At 36.8% G+C, this 24,018-nt stretch overlaps 2 protein-coding genes across 3 annotated transcripts in view; both read right to left on the bottom strand.

Moving 5' to 3' along the window:
• galnt2 (UDP-N-acetyl-alpha-D-galactosamine:polypeptide N-acetylgalactosaminyltransferase 2) overlaps positions 1-2,691 on the bottom strand; it is an 81,055-nt gene extending 78,364 nt beyond the window's left edge. The window contains exon 1 of one of the 2 annotated variants that reach the window (XM_059566314.1): positions 2,444-2,691. In XM_059566314.1, the coding sequence (XP_059422297.1) occupies positions 2,444-2,539 (96 nt within the window). In that variant the 5' untranslated portion in view covers positions 2,540-2,691. The remainder of the gene's footprint in view (positions 1-2,443) is intronic. The other variant, XM_059566315.1, reaches the window with a different exon arrangement.
• A 4,870-nt stretch (positions 2,692-7,561) lies between these two features.
• Positions 7,562-23,443, bottom strand: urb2 (URB2 ribosome biogenesis homolog). Its single transcript, XM_059566313.1, has 10 exons — positions 23,315-23,443; positions 21,882-22,025; positions 21,565-21,741; positions 16,192-19,417; positions 15,918-16,078; positions 15,039-15,149; positions 12,772-13,014; positions 10,955-11,051; positions 8,459-8,598; positions 7,562-8,033 (listed from the first exon to the last, which is right to left on the bottom strand). Exons 2-10 carry the CDS (start codon positions 22,005-22,007, stop codon positions 7,836-7,838), a joined length of 4,479 nt encoding a protein of 1,492 aa, XP_059422296.1. The 5' UTR covers positions 22,008-22,025; positions 23,315-23,443; the 3' UTR covers positions 7,562-7,835.
• Between the last annotated feature and the right edge of the window lie 575 nt (positions 23,444-24,018).

Raw genomic sequence — 24,018 nt, 5'->3', positions numbered from 1 at the left:
GGATTCAACAAAGTGCCCTGAGCCAGATGAAGGAGCGCTAATCAGCTGTTCAGCCACTTGCTTATGCTACACTACACGAAGCTTTAAAACATATCCAAGAGCAGCTGTATTCATGCATTATGAGGTTATATGACAAAAGCAGCAATAAACCTGCTAAACAGCAAGGTCTTTGAAAGGCAGTATATTTCTATTCTAGCCATGCAACGTTTCCCATTTCGGACCGCAGTATAGGACAATAACAACTTGTGAACATCAAACTATGATCGACAAACAATAGAGTTATATTCAGTAATGTACATTCAGAGTGCCATAAGGGAGCAATTCCCAATTGTGCAGGGGTCCATTCACCTCATTGTGCCTTGATTACAATATCAAATGCACTCACGATAGAAAACGAGTTGGCTGACTGCAGCTGATGGACAGCTATGGAAACAAAGCACGAAACAACAAAATCTCAAGACAGTGTGTCATTTAATATAAAGGGAAGTACACGAGCTGAATATTTGCCTTTGAGCAAAGGAATTTCAACAAACTTCCTTCGAGACAGATGGTATGTTACTAAAAAGTGTGGTTTCATGGTACACCACCCTCACTCAAAACCGAGTGCAATATGTACCCACTGTTGAGTGATAATTAATGAGATACAGATTTACAGCTTCTAGATATCAAAGGTTACTGTATATGTTCAAATTTGTTGTGTTTTTTTTTTTTTTTGGAAGATTTTGGTTCTTTATACGACAGTCAGTTCACAATTCTTTGTGACATTACAACCGTCTGATATACGGCACAGTCCAAATGCACTGGGACTTTATATACATACACGCACACTTCTTCATTTTTAATGTGGAAATAAACAATTTCCTGTTATTGGGCAAGATGTACGATTTATTAGCCCAAAGGGTAGATAGAAGAATAACAAAGTGCAGTAAATAGTAAAACTATATTATCCTGCAGCTAAAATAACTGGAAGCAACGGACACCAGAAATTTTCCACATTCACACTACCAATTCTATTGAATATCACACCGCTTCAGATATGCTTAAAACTGCAGTCTGTACCTTTTAGCGCTATCTAGCGATTAATAAACAGAACTGTGTGCATCTTGGGGAAGAACATTGTAGCCAGTGTTCTGTCGATGTAGCATACTTTGTCAGAATAGCATACCGGAAGTTGAGTTTTATAGCGGAGTCTGTCAATTTAGCCTACTTTGTCTGTATTCAAAATACAGTTTATACAGGGGTATGATTTTTTTGATAGGCCCTGGTTTAATAAAAATAGTTTATAAAGAGGTATGCTGTTTTGATAGCTCCTGGTTTAATAAAAATACAGTTTATACAGGGGTATGCTGTTTTGATAGCCCCTGGTTTAATTAAAAATACAGTTTATAAAGGAGTATGCTGTTTACTGCTTGTAATCTTAGGTATGCTGAAATGTTTAAATTTATGCATGCATGCGCATTAACCGAAGGTATCCCATTCTGATGGGTATGGTGTTCCGTCAGAACATCGGAGCTACTTCTCTCGGTTTATGTCTATGACGCGTAGCGGTTTTACCAGTACCAGTCTGAAATGGTCTCAATATAAAAATTGAGGAGAAGACAAAAACATGATTTGGAAAATGGATTCATGATGTACTCGCTTATATTAATTTGATAAATTCCGAACACACAATGTTACGGACTGCAGATTTAAATGACAACTAAACATTATTAAAACCAAGTCTAAAGATCTCATTATTCAGTAGATTAGACGTAAACTGCGATAAAAGATCAAACCTTTTGTTCGTGAATGATTCAAGGACTCAAAGCACACACAAACATACTCTATTGTGTCGCCACCTACTGGCGGAACGAGGTAAACTGCAGAAGCGTCACTGGCGGAGTCTGAACGAATCTTTCATTGAACGTTTTCAAAGGATTCGACTCACGGAGAAAAATCATAGTCCCTACCACCAGTAAAACGTCCCAGACTAAACATTAACCAAATAATTCAAAATTACAAATGTAAAAAACTGAAAAGCTCATGTATTAATCGCAGCTTTAGCTCTACCCTGTAAAATTCACAAGCGAAAAGCTCATGTTAGTAAGCAGTTAACGTTCCTCTTGCTCCTAAGAAATTCGGCGTATCAAAGCTTTTAAAAACGACTTCGGAATGATGCGCCTTTTGTAAACACGAGCACAACACAACAGGCTCTGAATTCAGTTAAAACAGACGAGGTTATTTGAGAAGTCTCGCAGTGAAATCACAGCACGGAGCGATAACAATATATTTATGAGTCCACTCAACAGACTTTGGCTATTTAAACTGGTGCTGGTTCTCTCGCCGTAGTGACTGTTTTTCCTCATTCATCCGCAAACTAAATATTTCGACACAGTCGCCCCTAACAACTTATAATTAGCACCGATCCAGCAGCATGCAAGATGAAGCGAACAGAAAAACCTACCTTTCGACTCAGCGTTGTCCCCGAATAGAAATAATACGCTATGCCTAGAAACCAAAGCACAGCGAAACATAGTAATACCCTAGATTTCCTGCGCATTGCTGTGATTTTGGATGGGATATAATGCAGTGGCTGACTCGGGGTTTGTGCCGTGAAAAGCCACTGACGTCCTCGTTCTGCGTCTCGCTGTGGCTACAGCGCCCAACTAACACGAAATCACCAGCAGCACTAGTGGTTGGGTAGAGGAAGAAGCAGGAAACAGCCAGCATCACGGGGTTAGAGGGGAAAGGGTAACCGACTTTAATCCAATCACGCTCCGCAGTGACGCGAACGGAGGCGGGTTGGGGGCGGGGCTATACAGTCAGTGGGGTGGAGACATCTATCGTTATTCGCCTGTTCCTCTGTGCTTAAGATGCGCCGAATAATCATTTGGTTCATACTCGATTTCTGACAAACACATTTTGTTATATAGTTGTGCTCTTCTCACGGAAGTTATATGAAAATATGTACATCTATGTGCTTGCCTTTGCGTACACTGCACAATGTCTTTGCCCTGCTGTTCACTGATTATTAATTTTAGCAAATGGTTTTCATTTTTTAACTTAGTAAATATTCACCAAAAATGCATTTAATGAAACATGCGTAGGAAGATTTAGTAAATCTTACAAAAGTTTATGTGTTAGCAGTGATATATTCCAGGCCCAGTAACAGAAAATAATGCCTTTTTGTAAATCCAGCCTGATCCCTTGGTGCTTACTGTATGTGCAGGGAGTCTCAAACAGCTAAACCTTTGAATAAATGTTTTGTATATTTTAATTGTTAAAAATGTAATTTTTTTAAATCACCATAGGTTGTTATATTACCCAGCATTAAATTAAAAACAAAATAGTAAATTTAAAATTAAAATAGTAGTTTCAATTAGGCTACAAAAGACTTACTGTATTTGAGGTCCTTCTCTCTTCTGTGACTCAGGGTTATATAGTTAACTAGAAATAAAACCAAAGCCATACAATTTAATTCCTTGATATCTGAAATGTGTTAACTGAAATGAAATAAAAAGACTACTTAACTAAAACTGAAATAAAATAGAAAAATTATATATTTTTCATTATAAATTATAACATTATACAATTATACATTATACAGACATTATAAAACAAATACAGATGACAAAACAAGTAATTATAAAATGTAAGAATAATAAATAAGAATACAATAAATAAATATTTAAGAAAAATAAAAACTAATAGTATCTCAATGGTAGTAAACCAACCACGCTGTTATTTTTGTCTGTAATTTATCAGCAGATTTACGTACTTTAATTAAAATGATTAAAAACACACAAAAAAAAATGCAAGATTAAATTCTTATTCTGACGGCACCCATTCACTGCAGAGGATACATAGGTGAGCAAGTGATATAATGCTACATTTTTTCTAAATTTGTTCCAGTTAGGAAACAATCTCATGATGGCCTGAGGGTGAGTACATTTTCAGCAAATTTTCACTTTCATTATGTTAATGTAACTAAATTTAAATAATTAAAATTTTGACTTATTAGGGCCCTCTAGAAGTTTGCAGAAGGCCCTTGGTTGAGAACCACTGCTCCAGAATCACTCCCACCTTTCACCTCTTTAGTTACTGTCCTGTGTGTCAGGACCATTGCTGAGCCAAAGTGTGATGCTTAATAAAAGCTTCAGAAAAAAAAAAGAACCTTTAAGAAGATTTACACTTCAATGCTGGATGTCTGCTGGAATCTCAATGACATTTTGTTTAAATATTTGAGAGAGACCTTCAGAGATTTCGAGATGAGCAGCGCTGTTCCATGCAATAGCTGTCTGATGACTGGTTTAAGACGGCCGATAGTGACATTCATTTATTCATCAAAATGGGTCCACTGGGTATCTTTTAAAACCTGTGGAAAAAAGCCAACTAATGTATTGATAAAAAATGCTTTAAATGATCAGTAGCTTATTGTAATGAATAATGTAAGCTACAGTTAGATGAACTAGGTTCTACAGTTTTAAATAACTCATTAAAATTTGACCCGAGATCCAAAATGTTTTTGAGCCATCTAATAATTTGAATAAAGGACGAGGCAGATTTAGAAACACTGCTGCACTTCCAAGGAAACACTTGAATGACCTACTTTTCATATGATGACAAGCACTGTAGACTGGATCTTTATGTGCGCACAGCGCTGCAGTTAAAAGATTTGGGCTGGCAAGTGGCACCCCATTCAATCTCTTTTCAAACTTGAGCAAAGCACTTATCCTCAGATTGCTCCAGGACAGCTGTTGATGTTATAAGTGTGCTGTAAATTGATTAGGATTGAGTGTCTATGAAATAACAAATAGCCAGATGATTCAATCATGATGTGCCAAGACTCAGGCCTCTCAAATATAATAACATAATAAGGTAAATGGTTTATTTATTTGCAGATGACACCAAAATATAGGTTATAAGAATTCAGTCTAAAAGAACCTTTAGCCTTTAAGGATAAAATTGAAATAAGATTTTCAAATGTCATTTGGGAACGGCAATAGACTAAAATGTCGCCAGACACCAAGATTTCCTATTTCAAGTTTTAAGCCATTTTCTGTATCTGAATTCTCATGATTTTATGGGACCGGTATATCTGTTGCATCACAATGTAAATCTGTCAAACTTCCTTCATAACAGAAAAAAACTTTCTGGCACTCCTCAAATTCTATCAGATTTGAAGCTTGATTAAATGATTTATAGTCAAAAACCAATGCAAGCCTCAAGAACGTCATTAAACATCACATTATTATTCTGTAACTGTGTGGTTGTTCATTTCCTGCTCATAAATTTGGCCTCGAAAACCTCTACTGTGGGGACATTTGGCTCATAGCCTAAAATTGGAGAGTATGTATAATTTCCTATGGCATCCATATTTTGTAAAAGGTCTCTATGCTTTATTACTCCCCCAACCGTCCAAATTTTTTTTTTAGTTCCCCGAAAATCAGTTGTGAGGATTTCCTGATGCCTTGAGAACAGGAATGAAAGGAGAGTCTATGCCTAAACTGCCATATTTAGGCAGGGAGTTTGATTACAATTCTAACCTACCATTTTGTCATGTTGGTGGTTACAAAAATATGCTTTATTCTCTTATGTCACATGAATATCCCTCTGCATAAACGCCCAGTGGACGCTTAGCCATTCAGCAAAAAAGTTTTAATTCTGATGACAGATTTTCAGTGTACAATTATGTCAAGATTAAAGATGTAGAATAAGATGTTTTCTGTTCTGAGATACTGCCTGGAGTGAATTGTAAAAATGTCCAGGGAGTTTATGGAAAATGAAGATCTCAACATGTTTTTATGAAAGCTCCATCTCCATAGGGAAATAACAGCATTCTTAAAATTGGCTGCTGGACTATATAACAACATGAAGTCAATGTCCACTCTTAACCTTGATTGAAAAAACAATAACATTCGAAAACAATTCCAAAGGACAACTTCTCATATTTATATCGGCGCACATCTTCAAACATCAACACTCTCACTGAGCGATTAAACCTTAAAAGTAAGGCCAGCTGACTATTAAACGTACAGCCATGCATGAAATATGGTAGAACGTGAGAAGTAACACTGGAACTCTAATAATCACACATTGATGCATGTTGTTGTAACCTTAGATAAATATACAATTCTAATTGTCATCCAAAATTTCTGACAGATATCCATGCTCTGTGAGTGTGAACAGGACTGTTTTCATCTTATATTAGTTATTTTTACGACCTGTCTGTATACGTGTACTGTGGGCAAACAGCTTTTTCCCTCTTCGTTCAATGGTTTGTTGTATCTAAGGGCCTACATTTGAGCATTCACCAGGGCTAATGAGGCAAATCTGTTTTTCGACAGACTTGGCCATCGTCCAATGTTCTGATCATCCCTGCCAGCTCCTAGGTGCCGGCTGGGATGCTTTCTGCACCGTTCTAGTCCTTCGCTTACATGCAAGACCCCCTACAGACACCAATTCTAGGGTACCCACTATTACCCGACTCTGCTGAACAAAGGAAATGAGAGCTTCTCATGAGGGTGATGCAACTCAAAGATCAACAATACAAACCAGGTCTTCTAAAGCACTGGCTCCAAACCATGTTCCTGGTTCTGGTTTATTTTGCATGTTTCTTTTGACCCACCCATTTCAGGTCTTGGAGTTTGTACTAATGAGCTGATGACCTTAATCAGGTATGTTTGAACCGAGGCATGCAAAATGTGCAGTGTTGGATGTGCTCCAGAAATGTGATTGGGAATGACGGCAAATTAAAACAACCTACGGAGCAGTTGTGGAACAGCTCCACCTTCAGTTTGCCCACCAGACACATACCTACATGTTTCACAGAGCCAAGTGCCACTTGAGAAGCCAGAACAGCCTAGTCAATAACGTGTTCTTGGATCCCTCCTCTAGGATAGTGTGAATGACATGGTTGTCAACCTTCACAGTGCATTTTCAACATTTTGTTGTATTGTGATGGCATTGTGTTCATATAGATGTACATTTATTCAGTCTGCATCCAAGGCTCTTCCTGTTTTGAATCTAAATTCTCTTCAAAGAGAACCTCAGGAACACAATGTTATTGTACACTGTAGTACAGCTTAAAAGGTTGAGGCACACCAGAGCACTTGATGTAACTGCTCTATTTTTACAATATATAATAGGTCTAATGGGGTACATTTTTAAATTAGTTATTTTTCATTCAGGAGACACTAATTTTATAGAGTCCACCTGGAGCAGCCTCAGGTTAATTGGTTTACTCAGAAGCACAATCCTGAGACAGGATTTCTCCAACTTCGTTTCAGGGCTTTAGGTTGTCAATTCAGATAATCCACTGTAACACCTGAACTCTTTGATAAGTCTTTTACTTAATAGGGTTTGTCTGAGGACATTAGTAATGGTTACACAGACAGATTTACTGTTCTCCTCAGAAGAAAAAACAAAAACACATCCTTTTTGTCAATTACAAAAAATTAGAAAGTACAAAATACATCATGGCAACAAAGACTTTTTTTCCCTCATTTAGAGAGATCGTTCACCCAATAAGGAAAATGGTGTTATTTATTCACCCTAATGATGACTTATGAATTTCTTTTTTTATGCACAACAAAAAAACTATTTTGTAGAACACTGTGAATCAAAAAACACGGTATAGATAAAAAAATTATCAAAATATAAAGTCATACATGTTTGGAACAGCATGAGGGTGAGTAAATGACAACAAATTTTCATGTTTGAGTGAACTAACATACAACATACTTTTAAACATTTCTAGAGTCTTCCTTAATTATAACAGAGTAATTAAAAGTAAACATTACAAATTACAAATGTATTCACTTCACACCAACAGTTTAAGGAACGGGATGCGATTTTTAGACTGTGTACTTTTCTTCCCCTTGTCTTTGAGATTTGTGATAGTGTGTGTAACTATTGTACAGTTCATTGAACACTTCCTTGACACCCATTTGAAGGGTGGTGTTCAAAAACTTAATGTCTCGTTCAACACAATGGTCCAGGATACAGTATATGGCTTCTGTTAAATGTGCCTTAACTTCTGGCTGAAGCGTCACCTAGAAAATCAGAAAGAAACTCATAGTGAGTACACAATGACAACAATTATCTGCAATGTGATTGTTCAGTGCAGTAACAGAGTCTCAGGCCAGTTAGAGGTCAAAAACATTTCACACTTATTGACCAAAACAACTGGCTCTCAAATCACACTGGACAATGTGTTTCTCCTTTCTAACACAACCTCTGGTCTGTTAGAATAGCATCATTGCCAGGAGTTCAGGACATCGGATCAGTCCCAGTGCATCAACTCTCAAGCTATAATTGTGTGGTATAAGATTTATGACACTGAGAAGATTCTTCTAGAATATTCTAGCAAACATTGGCAGGCAGTTCACAAGAGCAGAAAATACATTTTCAGGAAGCATTTGAGTAGAACTGGCATGGGCATTTTGCAGATAAAAACTTATAACGACTAGTGCCTCACCCTCTGCAGTTCACTGACATATTGGGCAACAATGAATGAAGACAGGACTGTGAAATCTTCAGCAGCATTGGCAATATGAGTGTACATCCTCTCCACCAGCATGGCACACTTCAGAAGACATTCTTTGTCTTTCTCAGAAGCTGAAAATAGAGAGCAAGATCACAAAGTAATTGTAATATTTTAATTAGCACTGTTAACGCATGTGATTAATTATGCTTAATGCCATTGGTGCATTTAATTAAAATCTAATAATGAACTATTTCAAAAAACTTAGCATGACCTCCATAAGACACTTGTGTAAAACTTTTAGATGGGGGTGTGTAGATCTATTTACATTTTATGTTTAAGATTCCAAATTACTTAGGGCACCTTTAATCGAAACATAACAGGTTTGCAAAATCACTAAAAATACCATTTGTATAAGAATTCTCTTATTCTCACCAAGGCTGCATTCATTTGATCGATTTATTTTCTACAATACTACTACAATTTAAAATAAATGTTTTGTAGAAATTATTCTAATATGCTGAATTGGTACTCAAGAAATATTTTGGTAACACTTTACTTAAAGCCTTTATGTATAATGCATTATAAATGTAGTTTTAATGCATTAATTATGCCTTGTAATGCATTGAACAATCTCATGAATAATTGTAACCACAGTTGATACATTAAAACACTTATCAAATCAGTGTTACACTATGCATTTTAAATTCGGTTATAGTTTTTACAACAAGATATAATTTATTACATTGCAAATTATGAATAATTATAATGCATTATACACTTTAATAAAACTTTATAATGTATTATACATAAAGGCTTTAAGTAAAGTGTTCCCAAGATATTTCTTATGATTATCAATGTTAAAAATGCTTGTTCTGCATTATATATGAAAACCATGATAAAATCTTTTTAGGATTATATGTTGAATAGGAAGTTCAAAAGAACAGCATTTATTTGAAAAAACATTTACACATGCAACAATGTAAACTACATAACTGTGACTTTTGATAAAATAAATTGATCTTTTAGAATAAATATATGATAAAAATCCTAGCAAACTTTTTAATGGTAGTGTACCCTTGTCTGGTACATGCAAATATTGCCAAAACCATTAATTACACATTTTGTTCTCCTTCTTTAAAAAGAAACAGATGTTGTTAACCACCAATCATTAATTTTAAATACATTTTTGATTATAAATTGGAATCCTGGTTAAATCTTTTCAAAGACAGATTATCTGTGGGACAGATAAGAGTGAGCATCAAATTCATGTTTTAAGAAAGCACCATTAAATGATTAATAAGACTAAAATTGACTCACATCTAAATACATGTCAGTTCTGACCAAACTTTGATGTCAAATATGAAAGTCTAATGAAGAAAGACTAATGGACAGAGGAAGAAAAAAAAGCTTTAAACTTTAATTCATAAAAAGAATTCTCAATTCAAAAAGGATATGCCTTCAGTGCTAAAATGTGTTGAGCCTCAAGCTTCAGGATCAAATTCAACCTTCTTTCTTCACTGAATTTTTTTCTCCTTCACTTCACTTTGAAATTCAATCCACAGAGCCACAGTCTGCAAGCGTCTGTCTCTGCACACAGCTCAATGATGTGCTTGTCTCATTAGGTGAATCATACTTCAAATAACATCTGCTTTCTGCACAATAAATGAATTCAGTGCAACTTGTAGATGGGAAAATATCAGGAGACATATGGCTCTATTGATACTCAAATGACTCATTGGTTGATAACAGGACACTTTTCATTTCAAATTTCAAATGTAATTACTTGCCAGTATCAGGTACTTTCCTTTTTTTTCTTCCACTATATAGCCATCAATAACTGCAGACATGCTGACAAGAAAGGCCTTTGAATTCATCAATGTTAAATTTGTTTGCTCAAACATTTGGGTCAATACAACTTTTTGAAGGAAATTCATATTTTAGTCATCAAGAATGCATTCACTTTTTTTCAATGGTGACAATAAATACAAGTATTATATTACAAACAAATGCAATTCTTTTGAACTTTTCTATTTAATGAAAAGATGGGGGGGGGGGGGGTCATACTTTCCACAAAAATATTCGATTTTTCATACAGAGATAGACCGTTCTGCTTTTTCTAATTATGCTCTGTATGTATGGAATGAGCTTCAAGGCACGTTACATATATCTGTACCATCTCTCGCTATGTTTAAACATATTTTAAAGTCTGTTAATGTAGAACAGTGTACATGTTTTAATAACTGACTATGACTTGTGTTGTTTTTAGAAAATTGTGTTTTGCGTATGAGTGATTTCTGCTTAAAATTCAGCTTTTCCATCACAGGAGTAAATGACATTTGGAAATATATACAAATAGAAACTAGTTATTTTATATTATAACAGTATTACAGTTTTACTGTATATGCAAGTAAATGCAGACTTAGATTTAATTGTACATAATGTTTAAATATAAACACTTCTGAACGTGGCTAATATAGGTATGCTTACCTCTTTCAGAGTCACCCCGCTGTCTGCCTTCATGCATGACTGATGAAACCAAGCGATAGAAGCAATTCAGGAAGGTGGGAGAAGCCTTTAACATCACCTGCAAACATTTAAAGCTTTCAAAACTGGTGCACAGCTGGGCTCAGTGTAAAATCCAGAATCCTTTATGTTTATCCATCCATCCATCCATCTTCTACCGCTTATCCGGGGCCGGGTCGCGGGGGCAGCAGTCTAAGCAGAGAACCCCAGACTTCCCTCTCCCTAGACACTTCCTCCAGCTCTTCTGGGGGGACACCGAGGCGTTCCCAGGCCAGCCGGGAGACATAGTCTCTCCAGCGTGTCCTAGGTCTCCCCCGGGGTCTCCTCCCAGTGGGATGTGCCCGGAACACCTTCCCGGGAAGGCGTCCAGGAGGCATCCGGAACAGATGCCCGAGCCACCTCAGCTGACCCCTCTCGATGTGGAGGAGCAGCGGCTCTACTCTGAGCTCCTCCCGGGTGACTGAGCTTCTCACCCTATCTCTAAGGGATCGCCCAGCCACCCTGCGGAGAAAGCACATTTCGGCCGCCTGTATCCGGGATCTTGTCCTTTCGGTCATGACCCAAAGCTCATGACCATAGGTGAGAGTAGGAACGTAGATTGACCGGTAAATCGAGAGCTTCGCCTTGCGGCTCAGCTCTTTCTTCACCACGACAGACCGGTACATCGACCGCATTACTGCAGAAGCTGCACCGATCCGTCTGTCAATCTCCCGTTCCATCCTTCCCTCACTCGTGAACAAGACCCCAAGATACTTAAACTCCTCCACTTGAGGCAGGAACTCTCCACCATGTTATGTTTATCCAATGAATACAAAAACATTTGACCCTGAATCAATTTAACATTTTAATAGAAGACTGATGTATTAGTTGAACCCTAGCTACAACAATGTAAACAAGATTCTTGCGATTGGTGTTTTATCACTTTTTATTTGGCCATTAGGTTTTCTAAAAAACATATCCAGTTGTTTTGACATGACCATGTAAAGTTTCAAGTATGAGAGCATTAAAGGGTTATTTTACCCCAAAATTGGTTGAACTGTCAATTTAAAGGCTTGCTACCAGCAACTGTCTGGTAACCAACATTCAAAAAAAAAACAAAAGAAGAATCTCACACAGCTCTGGAACAACATGAGGATGAGTAAATGAGGACAGAGCTACATGAACTACATGTCTTGATCATTTAAAAATAGACTTTTACAGCATTTTACTCCTAATGTGTGCTCTAATTTCACAAAATAAAGCCTGAAACATGAGGTCATGTTGAGATGGTACCAAGTCTCCTACTTTCACTGGCAAAGCAACCTGTACAACCTTGAAGTATTACACAGTTCCAATATTCCTTAACTAACAGGCTCCTTTCCCCTCAGAATTTGTGGCAACTTCTCAGACTACATTCTTGTTTTCACTCATATTAAGTTCAAATTAAATGCCTCTCTAGGGCACTGTAATATTCACTCCTAACATCAAGCAGCATTAGCCTCTAATACACCTATTTGCATAAACCTATGGAAACATCAGCATTATTCAAAGCATCTCAGAGAACTAATTTACCAATTCGCCTTAATGTAACATTTACCATGACATCCACTGTTTTTAAAGTGCACTATAAGAGCAAATTACTGTATTTTACTTAAAAAAAACAAAAGAAAGTCTGAATAATGCTTTTCATCTCAAGAAATTCCATGTCATACTGTATTTACTAACGGATATATATATTTTGTGTTTACTAACTGATACCTTTTATCAAATTTATGTGTACCTTTAATCAAGTTTAAGCTCACCTGAGGGTAGCAGTGGATAGTTGCAAACAAGGCTTCATGAATGGCCTCAAAAGCAGCATGGTAGTCCTCCATGGAATGACTGTCGAGAGGCACAAACTGCAGTGCACCCAGGACCACAATGACATGGTGTGGGTTGGAGATCTTTGCTTCACTCTGCCGGAGCAAGACGGTCAAAGTCTCGAGAGCTGGTAACGTCAGCGCACGGGTCAGAGAAGGGATCTTGCTGGACTCCTTTATGACAAACTAAAAACAAATTAAATTTTATATTAATGTCTCTCAATATCCAGAAAAAATATATATATGTGAGAAGAAAGAGACCATAGTGCTATTAAGACACAAATTTTGGGTCTGTTAAGATTTACGTTTCTGAATGAAGGCTGAAATTTGACTGAAATAATAAACAAAATATTTGATACAATATAACCATAATATTGTGAAATATTTCAATATAAAATATATTTTAAAATGTTATTTATTCTTGTGATTGCAAAGTTCAATTTTCAGCATCATTCCTCCAGGCTTCGGTGCTACATGATCCTTCAGAAATCATTCTAATATGCTGATTTGCTGCTCAAGAAGAAAAACAATCCAGGATGCTTTTATGAATGGAAAGTTCAAAGAATTGCATTTATTTGAAATAGAAATCTCTTAGAAACCAGGCTGACATTTATCAGAAATCCTGCAGACATCTATAAATGCAGCACAATATCAGTTCACTTTCTAACATATTGCCCATTAACTGCAGAGCAACCAATCAGTGTTATAAAATATTAATCACAAAAGTGACGATTACAGAGCTTGTTCTATATTTGTGTACTAGTATAGATGTGTGTCCAGCACAAGGTTAACAAAGCTTCTGGTCGCTGTGGTGAACTCTGTTAGCGGCAGCTCTAGAATGTAAAGTTCTGACACTGAGAAGAAAAGTGCAGTGATAAAAGTAACCTGTCAGGCACAGAGTCCTTCTCTGAGTGAACTGAAGACTTTGAAACCTGACTTTTCCAGGCAGATGCATTTTAATGCTAAATCAAGACAAGAGAGAGTCAGGCCGGTGGGTGAGGTATGTGATAGGTTTTACAAAGCTAGCTGCATGGTGTTTTTCACTGCCAGCCAACTCTCTAGGCGCCCTTAAAGGAATGTTAAAGGCTCGATAGAAGCAAAGCTTTAAAGTATTTATTGCATAATGTCCCACGGCTTTTATTTAAAGGAACACTCCACTTTTTAAAAAAAAAATAGGCTCATTTTCCAATTACCCTAGAGTTGAGTTTTACCATTTTCAAATCCATTCAGCTGATCTTCGGGTCTGGTGGTAGCACTTTTAGCTTAGCTTAGCATAGATCATTGACCGTTAGCATCTCACTCAAAAAAATGACCAAAGAGTTTCTATATTTTTCCTATTAAAAACTTGACTCTTCTGTAGTTACATCATGTACTAAGACCAATGGAAAATAAAACGTTTTTCAGTGATTTTCTAGGCTGATATGGATAGGAACTATACTCTCATTCCGGGCGTAATAATCAAGGAACTTTGCTGCCATACCATGGGTGCAGCAGGCGCAATGATATTACATGATGTAACTACAGAATAGTCAAGTTTTTAAATAGGAAAAATATAGAAACTCTTTGGTCATTTTTGAGCGAGATGCTAACGGTCTAATCTGATTCAATGATCTATGCTAAGCTAAGCGTGCTACCACCAGACCCAGAGATTGGCTGAATGGATACGAAAATGGTTAAACTCAACTGTTTAACTCTACGGAAGTTGGAAAATGAGCAAAATTTCAAAAAAAGTGCAGTGTTCCTTTAAGCAAGAAGTCCAGGAAATAATTTATAAAGGAAGTAAACAGTGGCACGCAATTGAAGGGTTTAAAAGTGGAAACATGAGCCTCATGTTTTTTTTGTTAAAGCACTTCTTCCTTGTGTCAATTAAACTGTAAAGTTATCTATATTTAATAATGTTTTTCATTGTTCTGCATTGTTCCTGGGTTTAACGGCTTTAATATTGTTTAAGGTTTTTTGGAAGGCAATGCTTCCCTCAATTTGTCTATCAATTGTTAAATCCCAAACATTCAATGTCCAAAGCTAATGAATAAGTTTACACAAAAAGTAGGATATCATGATATTTTTCTCTTAAAAAGACAATTGAATGAAAAAGAGACTAGTACAACAGAAATGCATGTGTGATTAATCTTACTCAGAAAAGAAAAAAAAAAAAAAAAAAAAAAACATAAAATGGGAAACAAATTGAAAACAGGTATTGAAATACGTACAATGAGAGTAGATATGATTTGTGGGGTGATAAGCCAAAAAGCCTTCGAGCAATGCTCTGGAAACTGACAACAGGCAAGCAGCTTTATAAAAATTACTGTGGACAGAACCTCCTGTGAAATAAAAAAACAGAAAACATCAGAATCATCAGGCACACTACAAATATGCTTAGAAACTAGTATACTTTGAGAAAGAAAAAATAAATGGATTTTGTTAACAAACTTTTTATGTCTGCTTCAATCATCCAGAATAAAGGCACACAACAAATCTGGTGGCAGACTTTTAAATATAAGACTTAAGGCTGTCATTCAATTAATGATGGTTAATCATTACTAGTTAATTTTTAATAAAAGAAAACTTAATAATAGACCTTTATGTGATTATTAGTTTCAGCAATTTGTTTGAATGACATTTACAGCTTGATTTATGCAACATTACAGACAGATTATATTTCTCAGATTGCATCAAAATGCAAACAATGAACTATTCTCTGCAATAATTCAATACTAAAACAACTTTCCCAACTCATTATTGATCTAACTGTACATACATTAAGATATTTTTGTCCTCTGACCTGAAATCCTCCACTGGTGTTTGTATTTCACTTTAAGTCAATTTTATAAATATTTCAATTTCATAATATAAAGAATGCAAATTCCTGTCTGGTTTTTAATCCCTAATCAATTTACAAATGGTGTCATTAACTAATGAATGGGCACTAGGGACTTTATTCTGTAGATTTTAAAAAACTGAATAAATGTGTTAAGCCTGTAAACAAATGAATGGCAAGTGCAACATTTAATAAATTGATTGCATGTATTAACCATTACACTATATTATTCCACATAACAATAAACCCTAAGACACTACAAGAATCTTACAGTGCAGTTGCCTCCTTCAATCTTTGCTGGCACAAGTCCCTCTCTGAGCATCAGCAGTAATAGATGGAACTGTTCTTGAGAACAGCTGGACACCAGCTGATTAAGAAGCTCCTTTACTGGCTCCTCCAGCTCCTTCACGTCTGACAACGACAACCACGTTCCTGAAGAAATGATTGACAGACTGTTTACAGAACAGGCAGAGGGTTCACTAAATTTGGGGGCATCACTTTACTCAAGTCAAGCCAATGTTTTGAAAAGTTTTTGGATACTGTACCTGACAGCAGCGCATGGATACTCAGCAAAATCTTAATATGGAGTTCTTCAAGACCTTTCGCTTTGGTCTTTTCCGCAGCCATGTAGAACGCAGAGAGATAGTGAATTGATGAAATGAGGAAGTCCATAGGGCGTGGTGCCGGGCTGAGTTCCTTGAAGATCTGCTGGCAGAAGCTCCGGTAGAACACCATGTGGGAGATTTTCTCCTGCCCATCATTTTCAGAGATTGAGGCTCTTGCTAGTTCACACCTGATCATGACTGTTACCATTTCAACAGAAAAGGACTGAATCTGTCTACTTCCCTTGCGTATCAGCATAGCCTGTATGGCTGGCTCCATGACAGAAGTGGACTTCTTTAACAAATGAGTCAAAGTCTTATCCAGCTGTTTGTTCTTGCCAAAACTTGTCATAATTTCTTTGCAAAGCGTGCTTAAAGTAACCAGATGGAGTTGTAGTGAGCAGAGATCCCCTGCATCTACAGCCAGAACTCCAGTGAGGTTACTTTCAACCATGAAGGAGGTGAACTTCTCCAGATTGAGGCACATGCTGCTCCTCCTGTCGATTATGAGCTGAATTAGGTACTGAATGAATACTTGAACTGACTGAAGGAAAGACAACCAGATCAGGCCATCCAGACCCTTGAAAAGCCCCTTGCTGCTCCGAGAAAAGAGTGAAGTCATAGTTGCCTCTAAGAGATTACTTCCATGCACAACTTTCAGGATCATTTGAGAGTTTTTAACCATCAGGAGTGAAGCCATAACATTAAAAAGCTCTTTGAGCAATCCAATAAATGCAGAGTCATCGATGCTTTCATCACACTGAACACAAGTCGTCAGCGTGAACAAAGTCAGAAAAAGTTCTGAATAGTCTTCAGAGGACATTGCATTTCCATTCAGGACACTTGTGACTTTAAGCAGCTGCTGTAATCGATCTACCTGTGTTTTAGATAGAGTTATGAAAGAGCTCATTTTGACAGAGTCTAACATCTCCTGGCTGATGGCTTTCAGTCTCATCATGTTTGTTTCTTCATCTTCAACTCCAACCATTTTCACACAAGGTTTGAAAAATGAAGTACTGACGAACTGACCGTGTGATGAGCCAAGCTGTCCGAATAATGCCTTGATTATGCACTTTATCACTGCAGAGAACATCTCAGGGAGCTCCCAAAGAACAGGACTCTCGAGTAATTGTCTGGATATTAAGGAGACAGAGATCCCAGTGTTCTCCAAATTGCTTCCAGAGGCATCCAAACTCTGAAGCAAAGACTTCAACATGCATTCTGCAAAAACAGTTGTGTCATTTGGTCCAAGATAAGGGGCAATTAATGGAAGGTTGGTGGTAACAAGAAACCAGTGGGCGGCTATATAAGTGTTGGCATTAACTGTACAAAATTGAAAGTCCCAGATTTGGTTGGTGTCAAGCATCATTGTAAGTTCTTGCCGTTTTAGAATAAACTGAGCCATTTTCTGCATCTCTAATGCACCTGATGTTTCAGTAGATGGTTTGAGCAAGCATACCTTCAGCTTGTGGAGCGCAAGATGGTTCTGTAATAGTTTACCCAATGGACTGTCCATGTCCCTTAATGTCAGGGCTTTGTCCACTAAAGCGCCACTCTGAGAGGCAGCTGGCGATGTGTACTTAGAACAATGAATCTGGAAGAGCGTATCCACCTCAACCCAAGTATAAGTAAGCAGAAGGATCACCTCTTGGACCTTCTCCATCCAAGGACCTTCGCTGACAAGGTTCTTTTTCAAAAGGTCTTCAACGACCTTCAGCATCTCCATCATAAGATTCTGAGTCTTCTTCACGATTGGCACCGGGGTGCTGTTGTCTAGGGTCTTAAAACTAAAGAGTACAGCATAGAGGAGCGAACACAAAGAAAACACTTTCAGTGCCAAATCCGATGCTTCATCTTGGATGTGAGGGAGAAGATAGCGCTGCATCTTTTTTAAAATGAGCCAACAGATCTCGAGATTTTGGCTCGGAGGATTGTCTAGCAAACACTGACTCAGAGCCTTTTGTATCATTTCAGGCAACAACGGTGGTCTCAGTTCATCCGCTGCAGGCCAACACACTACATCAAGCAGCTCTTCTATAAGTTTAGGCAGCTGTCGGAGTTTGGCATAAGTTTGCAAGACGACAGACACGAGCGCTTCTCTGGCTTTCTTAACGCGTACTTCCATGTTGTCTCCATCAACCCACACAGCTGAAAGGAGCTCATCTAAATCTGGCTCCAGGATATGGTGATTCAGTGCAAGCAGAGCTCTGAGACAGCGGTACCAAGCTGGGATGCCCATCTGGGCATTGTTAAATAATAGGCGAGCCAGTTTCCTGTAGAAATTCAATTGCACCTCTCCATGTTGTATTCTGTCCGCAGCCACATTATAAATATCACCAGCCAAACAGGAGTTCAGGAGGTTCTCCAGAGTGAGTAAAGCAATACCCCAGTTCAATGCACTAAATCTCTCATCTATATCCAGTTCATCTGTGAAACCCAAAGCAGTAATGAGCTTAGCCATGAGGTGGAAGACCACTTGCTTGTTTTCTCCCCCTTTACAAAATGAATCTAGGGCGAATTTAAATAGCAGAGTGAGAGAGTTTGATTTAACGGCATAAAATAAAGCCTCTTCCTCTTCGTTAGTTCCTTGGACATTAAGTTTCAAAAGGATCATATTGATAGGGCCTTGCAAGCCCTTTCCTGCATGGCCCTTTTTGGCCCCAGCTTTATCCTCCAATGGTAAAACTTCTTCCTTGTAGGACATCAAATGATCAGGGATGAAGAGCACTGACTGAAGAACAGCATCCACTTTGTTTCGGATTTCCTTGCTCAGATGTTGGCGAATCTTGACATCATCCTTCTCAGTCCAAACTCTAGTGTTCAGCAAGTGTCTGAGCAGGAGAAGAGGATGAAGGAGGTGTGCTGTAACCTGGGAAAAGACTCGGTTGGAGTTTGCTTGCTGTTTCTGCACTGTTAGATAGGTGCTGAGAACAAGGAGGAGAACCTCAAAGACTTTGAGAGAGAGAGGCTCGTCACTTTTCTGCTGCCTGAGATGTATGCTGGACAAGCCACAGAGTCGACTCAAGAGATCCACTAACAACTCATACTTAGCAGTGTAGGTCACAGAAAGCACTGGGGAGGTCAAGATGCCATGGCAACAGCTCAGAATGGTGTGGAAACTGACAGATTTGAATCCAGAAGAACAGTCCAAAATCCTGTCGTTGATAATCTAGGATAAAATAAAACAAATGATGAAAGCAGTGTTGATATTAACATAGTTTTTCAACATTTAAAAACTGTCCTTGTTGCAAATAATACATCAGAGTATACAATTTTTATAATTTTTTTTAGTTATTATTTGTCTGCATCTTAGTGCATTGTTATAGAAAAAGTGTGCAAACTTGACCTTCATTTTGACTTTATTAGTGTTATTTGAAAATCATATTCTTTCTAAAACCTTTTTTTTTTTTTTTTTTTTTACATTTACCACATTGTTGTGATGTTATTTTTTTCTTCATCATATTTTAATCAATGGCACGTTTTAGTTAAAGTCTTTCAAAATTAGGGGTGCATGATATATATCGGCCAATGATTAATGCGCATCGTTAACTGACAAGATGTGCAAATCCAAGTTGATAAAGAACGTGGATTTGCACAGCTTGTCAGTTAACAATGGCTCCGTATTAGGGATGCACGATCATGATTTTTCATGGCCGATTCCGATACCGATTTTTTTTACAAGCAAACTGGCCGATTCCGATACCTATTTCCGATTTTTATTTATTTATTATTTTTAAGCAACAAACAAGAATGAAGGAAAGTGTGCATAAACAAGATGTTTATTTGGTATTTAATAAGCCAAACTGGCTTTTGGCTATTGAAAACAATAACTGTAACCATCTGAAATTAACGGCAGTAACTGCACAGTAAGTAGCCTACATTCAATACGAACATAGATGGTACAAGCATCAGCATTTAGCTTTTGTTTTTGAATTGTGTTGAAACTACAGAGAACTGGCCTTAAATTAAAAGATTAACTGTAACCATGTGAAATTAAAGGCAATAACTGCATAGTTCTACAATCCAAACAACAAAATCAACACACATTCAATAAGATGTTTCTTAATCAGCATTCAGTATTTGTTTTTTAGTTTTTAAATTTGCTTTTAAAAAAAAAAAGGTCTTTACCAGTGAGACTAAATAAAAGTATGCTATATAAATACATTATTCCAAAATGTTAAAATCAAATAATGTTGGTGCAAATAAAACAAAGATGCAAAAAGGATTTCATTCATCCAATAAAAAAAAATAGGGTAATGATTCACATCTATATATTTTTTACTTGAGCCAATTAAAAATAAATAATTTATTGTCTCAAGTAAAAAAATATAGATGTGAATCATTACCCTAAAAAAATTTAATTGGATGAATGAAACTTTTTGAGTGTGCTACAGCAGGTGATTTTTTAAATAAAATAAAGTCAATGTAATATCAAGGTAAAATAAAAATAATCATTCTAATGCAGAACTGACGTTTACTTCTGCCTTTTTAAATGTGTATGCAAGCTCTACTTTACAAAGAAAATATATATATATATATACCATTTCAGTTTTGTCACCGTTTAGTCCGTTTCGTTTCTCATCCAACACGCGAGAAGTTGATCTGAACATTTCTTCACGGTCTACTCGTGTTCAGGGCGCGGACCGGTAAAGTAAATGCTCGCGCAGCTTTAGTGCGCGCAGAAAAGGGACTCTTATTTGTGCGCCAGTACAGCAAATGGCTGATCGCTTCCTGCTATCTGTGCCTCACATGAAGCTCTGCATTTCCAGTGCTGAACGGCTGCCCGTGTCCTGCGCACAGATTTCGAAATACTTCCACACAAATGACATAGCGAAAACCATTACAATGTAGTCTGTGCACGCGAGCGCACTTCCGGAAAAATCGGCCGAAAAAAAGACCAAAAACCGGACGATTGCCGATCGCGTACTTTAATCAAAAACAGGCCGGTTCCAATTTATGGCCGGTCAACCGGTGCATCCCTACTCCCTATAGTAACAGCCGCTCTATGTGAAATCACACACCTTATGGAGTTTACCGCTGATTAGAAAACCGGCTTTACTGACGAGATGCACATTAATCATCGGCCAATATATATCGTGCAAACCTATTCAAAATCTTTAGAATATGTGCTGTATTTTGTTAACGCTGACAAAAAAATAAAGAAAATCTTTACAAATATTCAATCAATATTGATGAAATTAAAATAACTAAATTAAAGAGACTTAAAAATGCAAATAATACAAGCAGAAATTAAATCTTTATATATATCCAAGAGCCCAAGTGAAATTATTGCAAAACTTAAGTACTGGTAAATACCTGTGCTAGTGTGAGACGAAGGCTAATGGTTTTTCCCTGACTCAACACATTATGAAGCTTCCTGCTGTGAAGGATATCATCTAGGTAGGTCCATAAACCCTCCACCACCTCTGAGGGTACATCCACTTTCTTATTGTAAAAGCCAGTGAGGGCATGACTTGTCCAGTCAAACAGAACCTTTGATAGGGAAAGAGGAATTAACATTTGAAAAATCTTAATTTATAAAATATTCCAGTAAATTTGCTAGATATATCCAGTTAAAAAGTAAACTTTTATAGTCTCAAAAATATGCAGACAGTCTATATCAGATAAATTACCTGCTCTTTATTAGGAAGAAGGCACTGTGTTGATATCCATGCAAATCGAGCAAGTTTTAGTTTGTCTGGCCAGGGTGTGCGAGAGTTTTTCAGTTTCAGATGGATGCCGGAGTAAATGGCAGCCATTTCTAAATTTCTCTGTGTCTAAAAGAACAAAAACAGAGATTATCATGCTATGTTTACACATATTAAGACCAATTAAATATTAATAGAAGGTTGACATTAGAGGTAGACCGATACATACAATAGATACATACAATAGACAGACAATTCTTTTAATCAATATTCACAACTTAATTAGTCATCTAATAAATTACAGTTTTTCATAGCATATGAAGAACAGAACCCAACAACAGTATTTACTGGTATTATTATAACTTATTATATACATAGTTTGAATAAATTAGTTAACTTTCAAAATAACAGCCATGACGTTCTTGGTGAAAAATCTGTAGTTTTGAAGATGAAAATCTAGCACTATTATATACTGTAATGCTATAAACAACATTAACAATAACATAACAATTACAATAATTTATTCTTCATGGAAACAAAGTAATTTATAGTAAATACTATAGTTTTTTTGAACCATACTATAGTAAAATTCTTGAATGAATTTGTTGTGGTAATTCTATAGTTGCTGTGGTAATATAACAACATTTACATTATTACATTTATTCATTTAGCTGACGCTTTTATCCAAAGCGACTTACAATTGCTATATATATCAGAGGTCGCAGGCCTCTGCAGAAACTAGGGGTTAAGTGTCTTGCTCAGGGACACATTGGTGTCTCACAGTGTATTCGATCCCGGGTCTCTCACACCAAAGGCATGTGTCTTACCCACTGCCCCAACACCACCACTATGATAGTTATATAAACAAATTACGTCACCGAATACTGTACTAGGTTTTCTACAACTGTAGGATATATTATACTACAATAAACTACAGTTTACTGTAGTAAAAAACTAAAGTATATCACAGTATATTTAGCAGTTTATCAGTTCACTATCAGTTCACTACAGTATGCTGTAGCATTCATTACCAAAGTGTTGTAAGTACTATAATATATAGTGTATAATACACTTTACTATAGTATGGTTCAAAAACACTATAATCACTAAAGTATTTTTTCATGAGGGTTATTATTATTACATAGTTAATTATTATGCAAACACATCTAAATAAACTAGTCTTTAATATACATATCCATTTTCCAAGACAAAAGTCACATAAAAACATACTACAGTAAACTCTCTGTTTGAAAATCATTTTAAACACACCAGCAGATGTCTGGCAGTCTCTAGCGAATCACATCGCGAAACAAACTCAAATAGTGTGCTAGACTGAACAAAACGGACCTTAGTATAACAAGTGTTGTCGAAGGCATTATATATATATTATATAGAGATTAGCTATCTAAAATACTTACAATCTCATCACACACGTGCTGTCGCTGCGGCAGCGGAATCTGTAGAGACCTCTAACCTCTTCACTTTAACACCAGACAGTAATAATCGAGAACGAGGATCAACACTTAGGGATGGATTAAGCATATAAAACTGGTTCATTGAAAAAGTAGATATGTGGATCGTCACATATCTATTGTCAGTAATGTTTAGAACGTCGCCTTGCTAACATGTAGGACATTTTAACCTACGTTAGCAAGACGACGCACCTTGTGACAAAGGAATTATATTGCAGCAAACTACACATACCGGTAATAATGAAATCATGTCTGAAATTCGACATGTCAGTTACCCTTAATAGGACTGAATGATGAACAGACATCAAATAAACATAAAACACTTGTTTAACAAGTGGTTGGTTGATTAAACTTTTTGACTTGTCGTGTCTGAGAAAGGTTTCGTCAGAGATCATAGAACTGAATAAGTAGATGCCGCATTAGCCGCGGTGTTTGCAGGTCCGCCATATTGGAAAGGTCAACATCAAACAATACAATATTGGATTAACATAAGCGCTGACCAGTTTCTGACCATACTGCAATAGATATAAATGTAAACATAAAACTGAGTTGAACTTTTTTTTTCCATCAAAAAACGCTATAATACAGATTTTCATAAGCACGTGTCCGGTTTATTTAAAGCTTCAGTTTCAAAGAAATAGAGAAAAATA

This window comes from Carassius carassius, chromosome 14 (genome assembly GCF_963082965.1).
Source record: "Carassius carassius chromosome 14, fCarCar2.1, whole genome shotgun sequence".
Classification (NCBI taxonomy): Eukaryota; Metazoa; Chordata; class Actinopteri; order Cypriniformes; family Cyprinidae; genus Carassius; species Carassius carassius.
The sequence above is the reverse complement of the archived record's forward strand: the minus strand, read 5'-3'. Positions and strand labels throughout refer to the sequence as shown.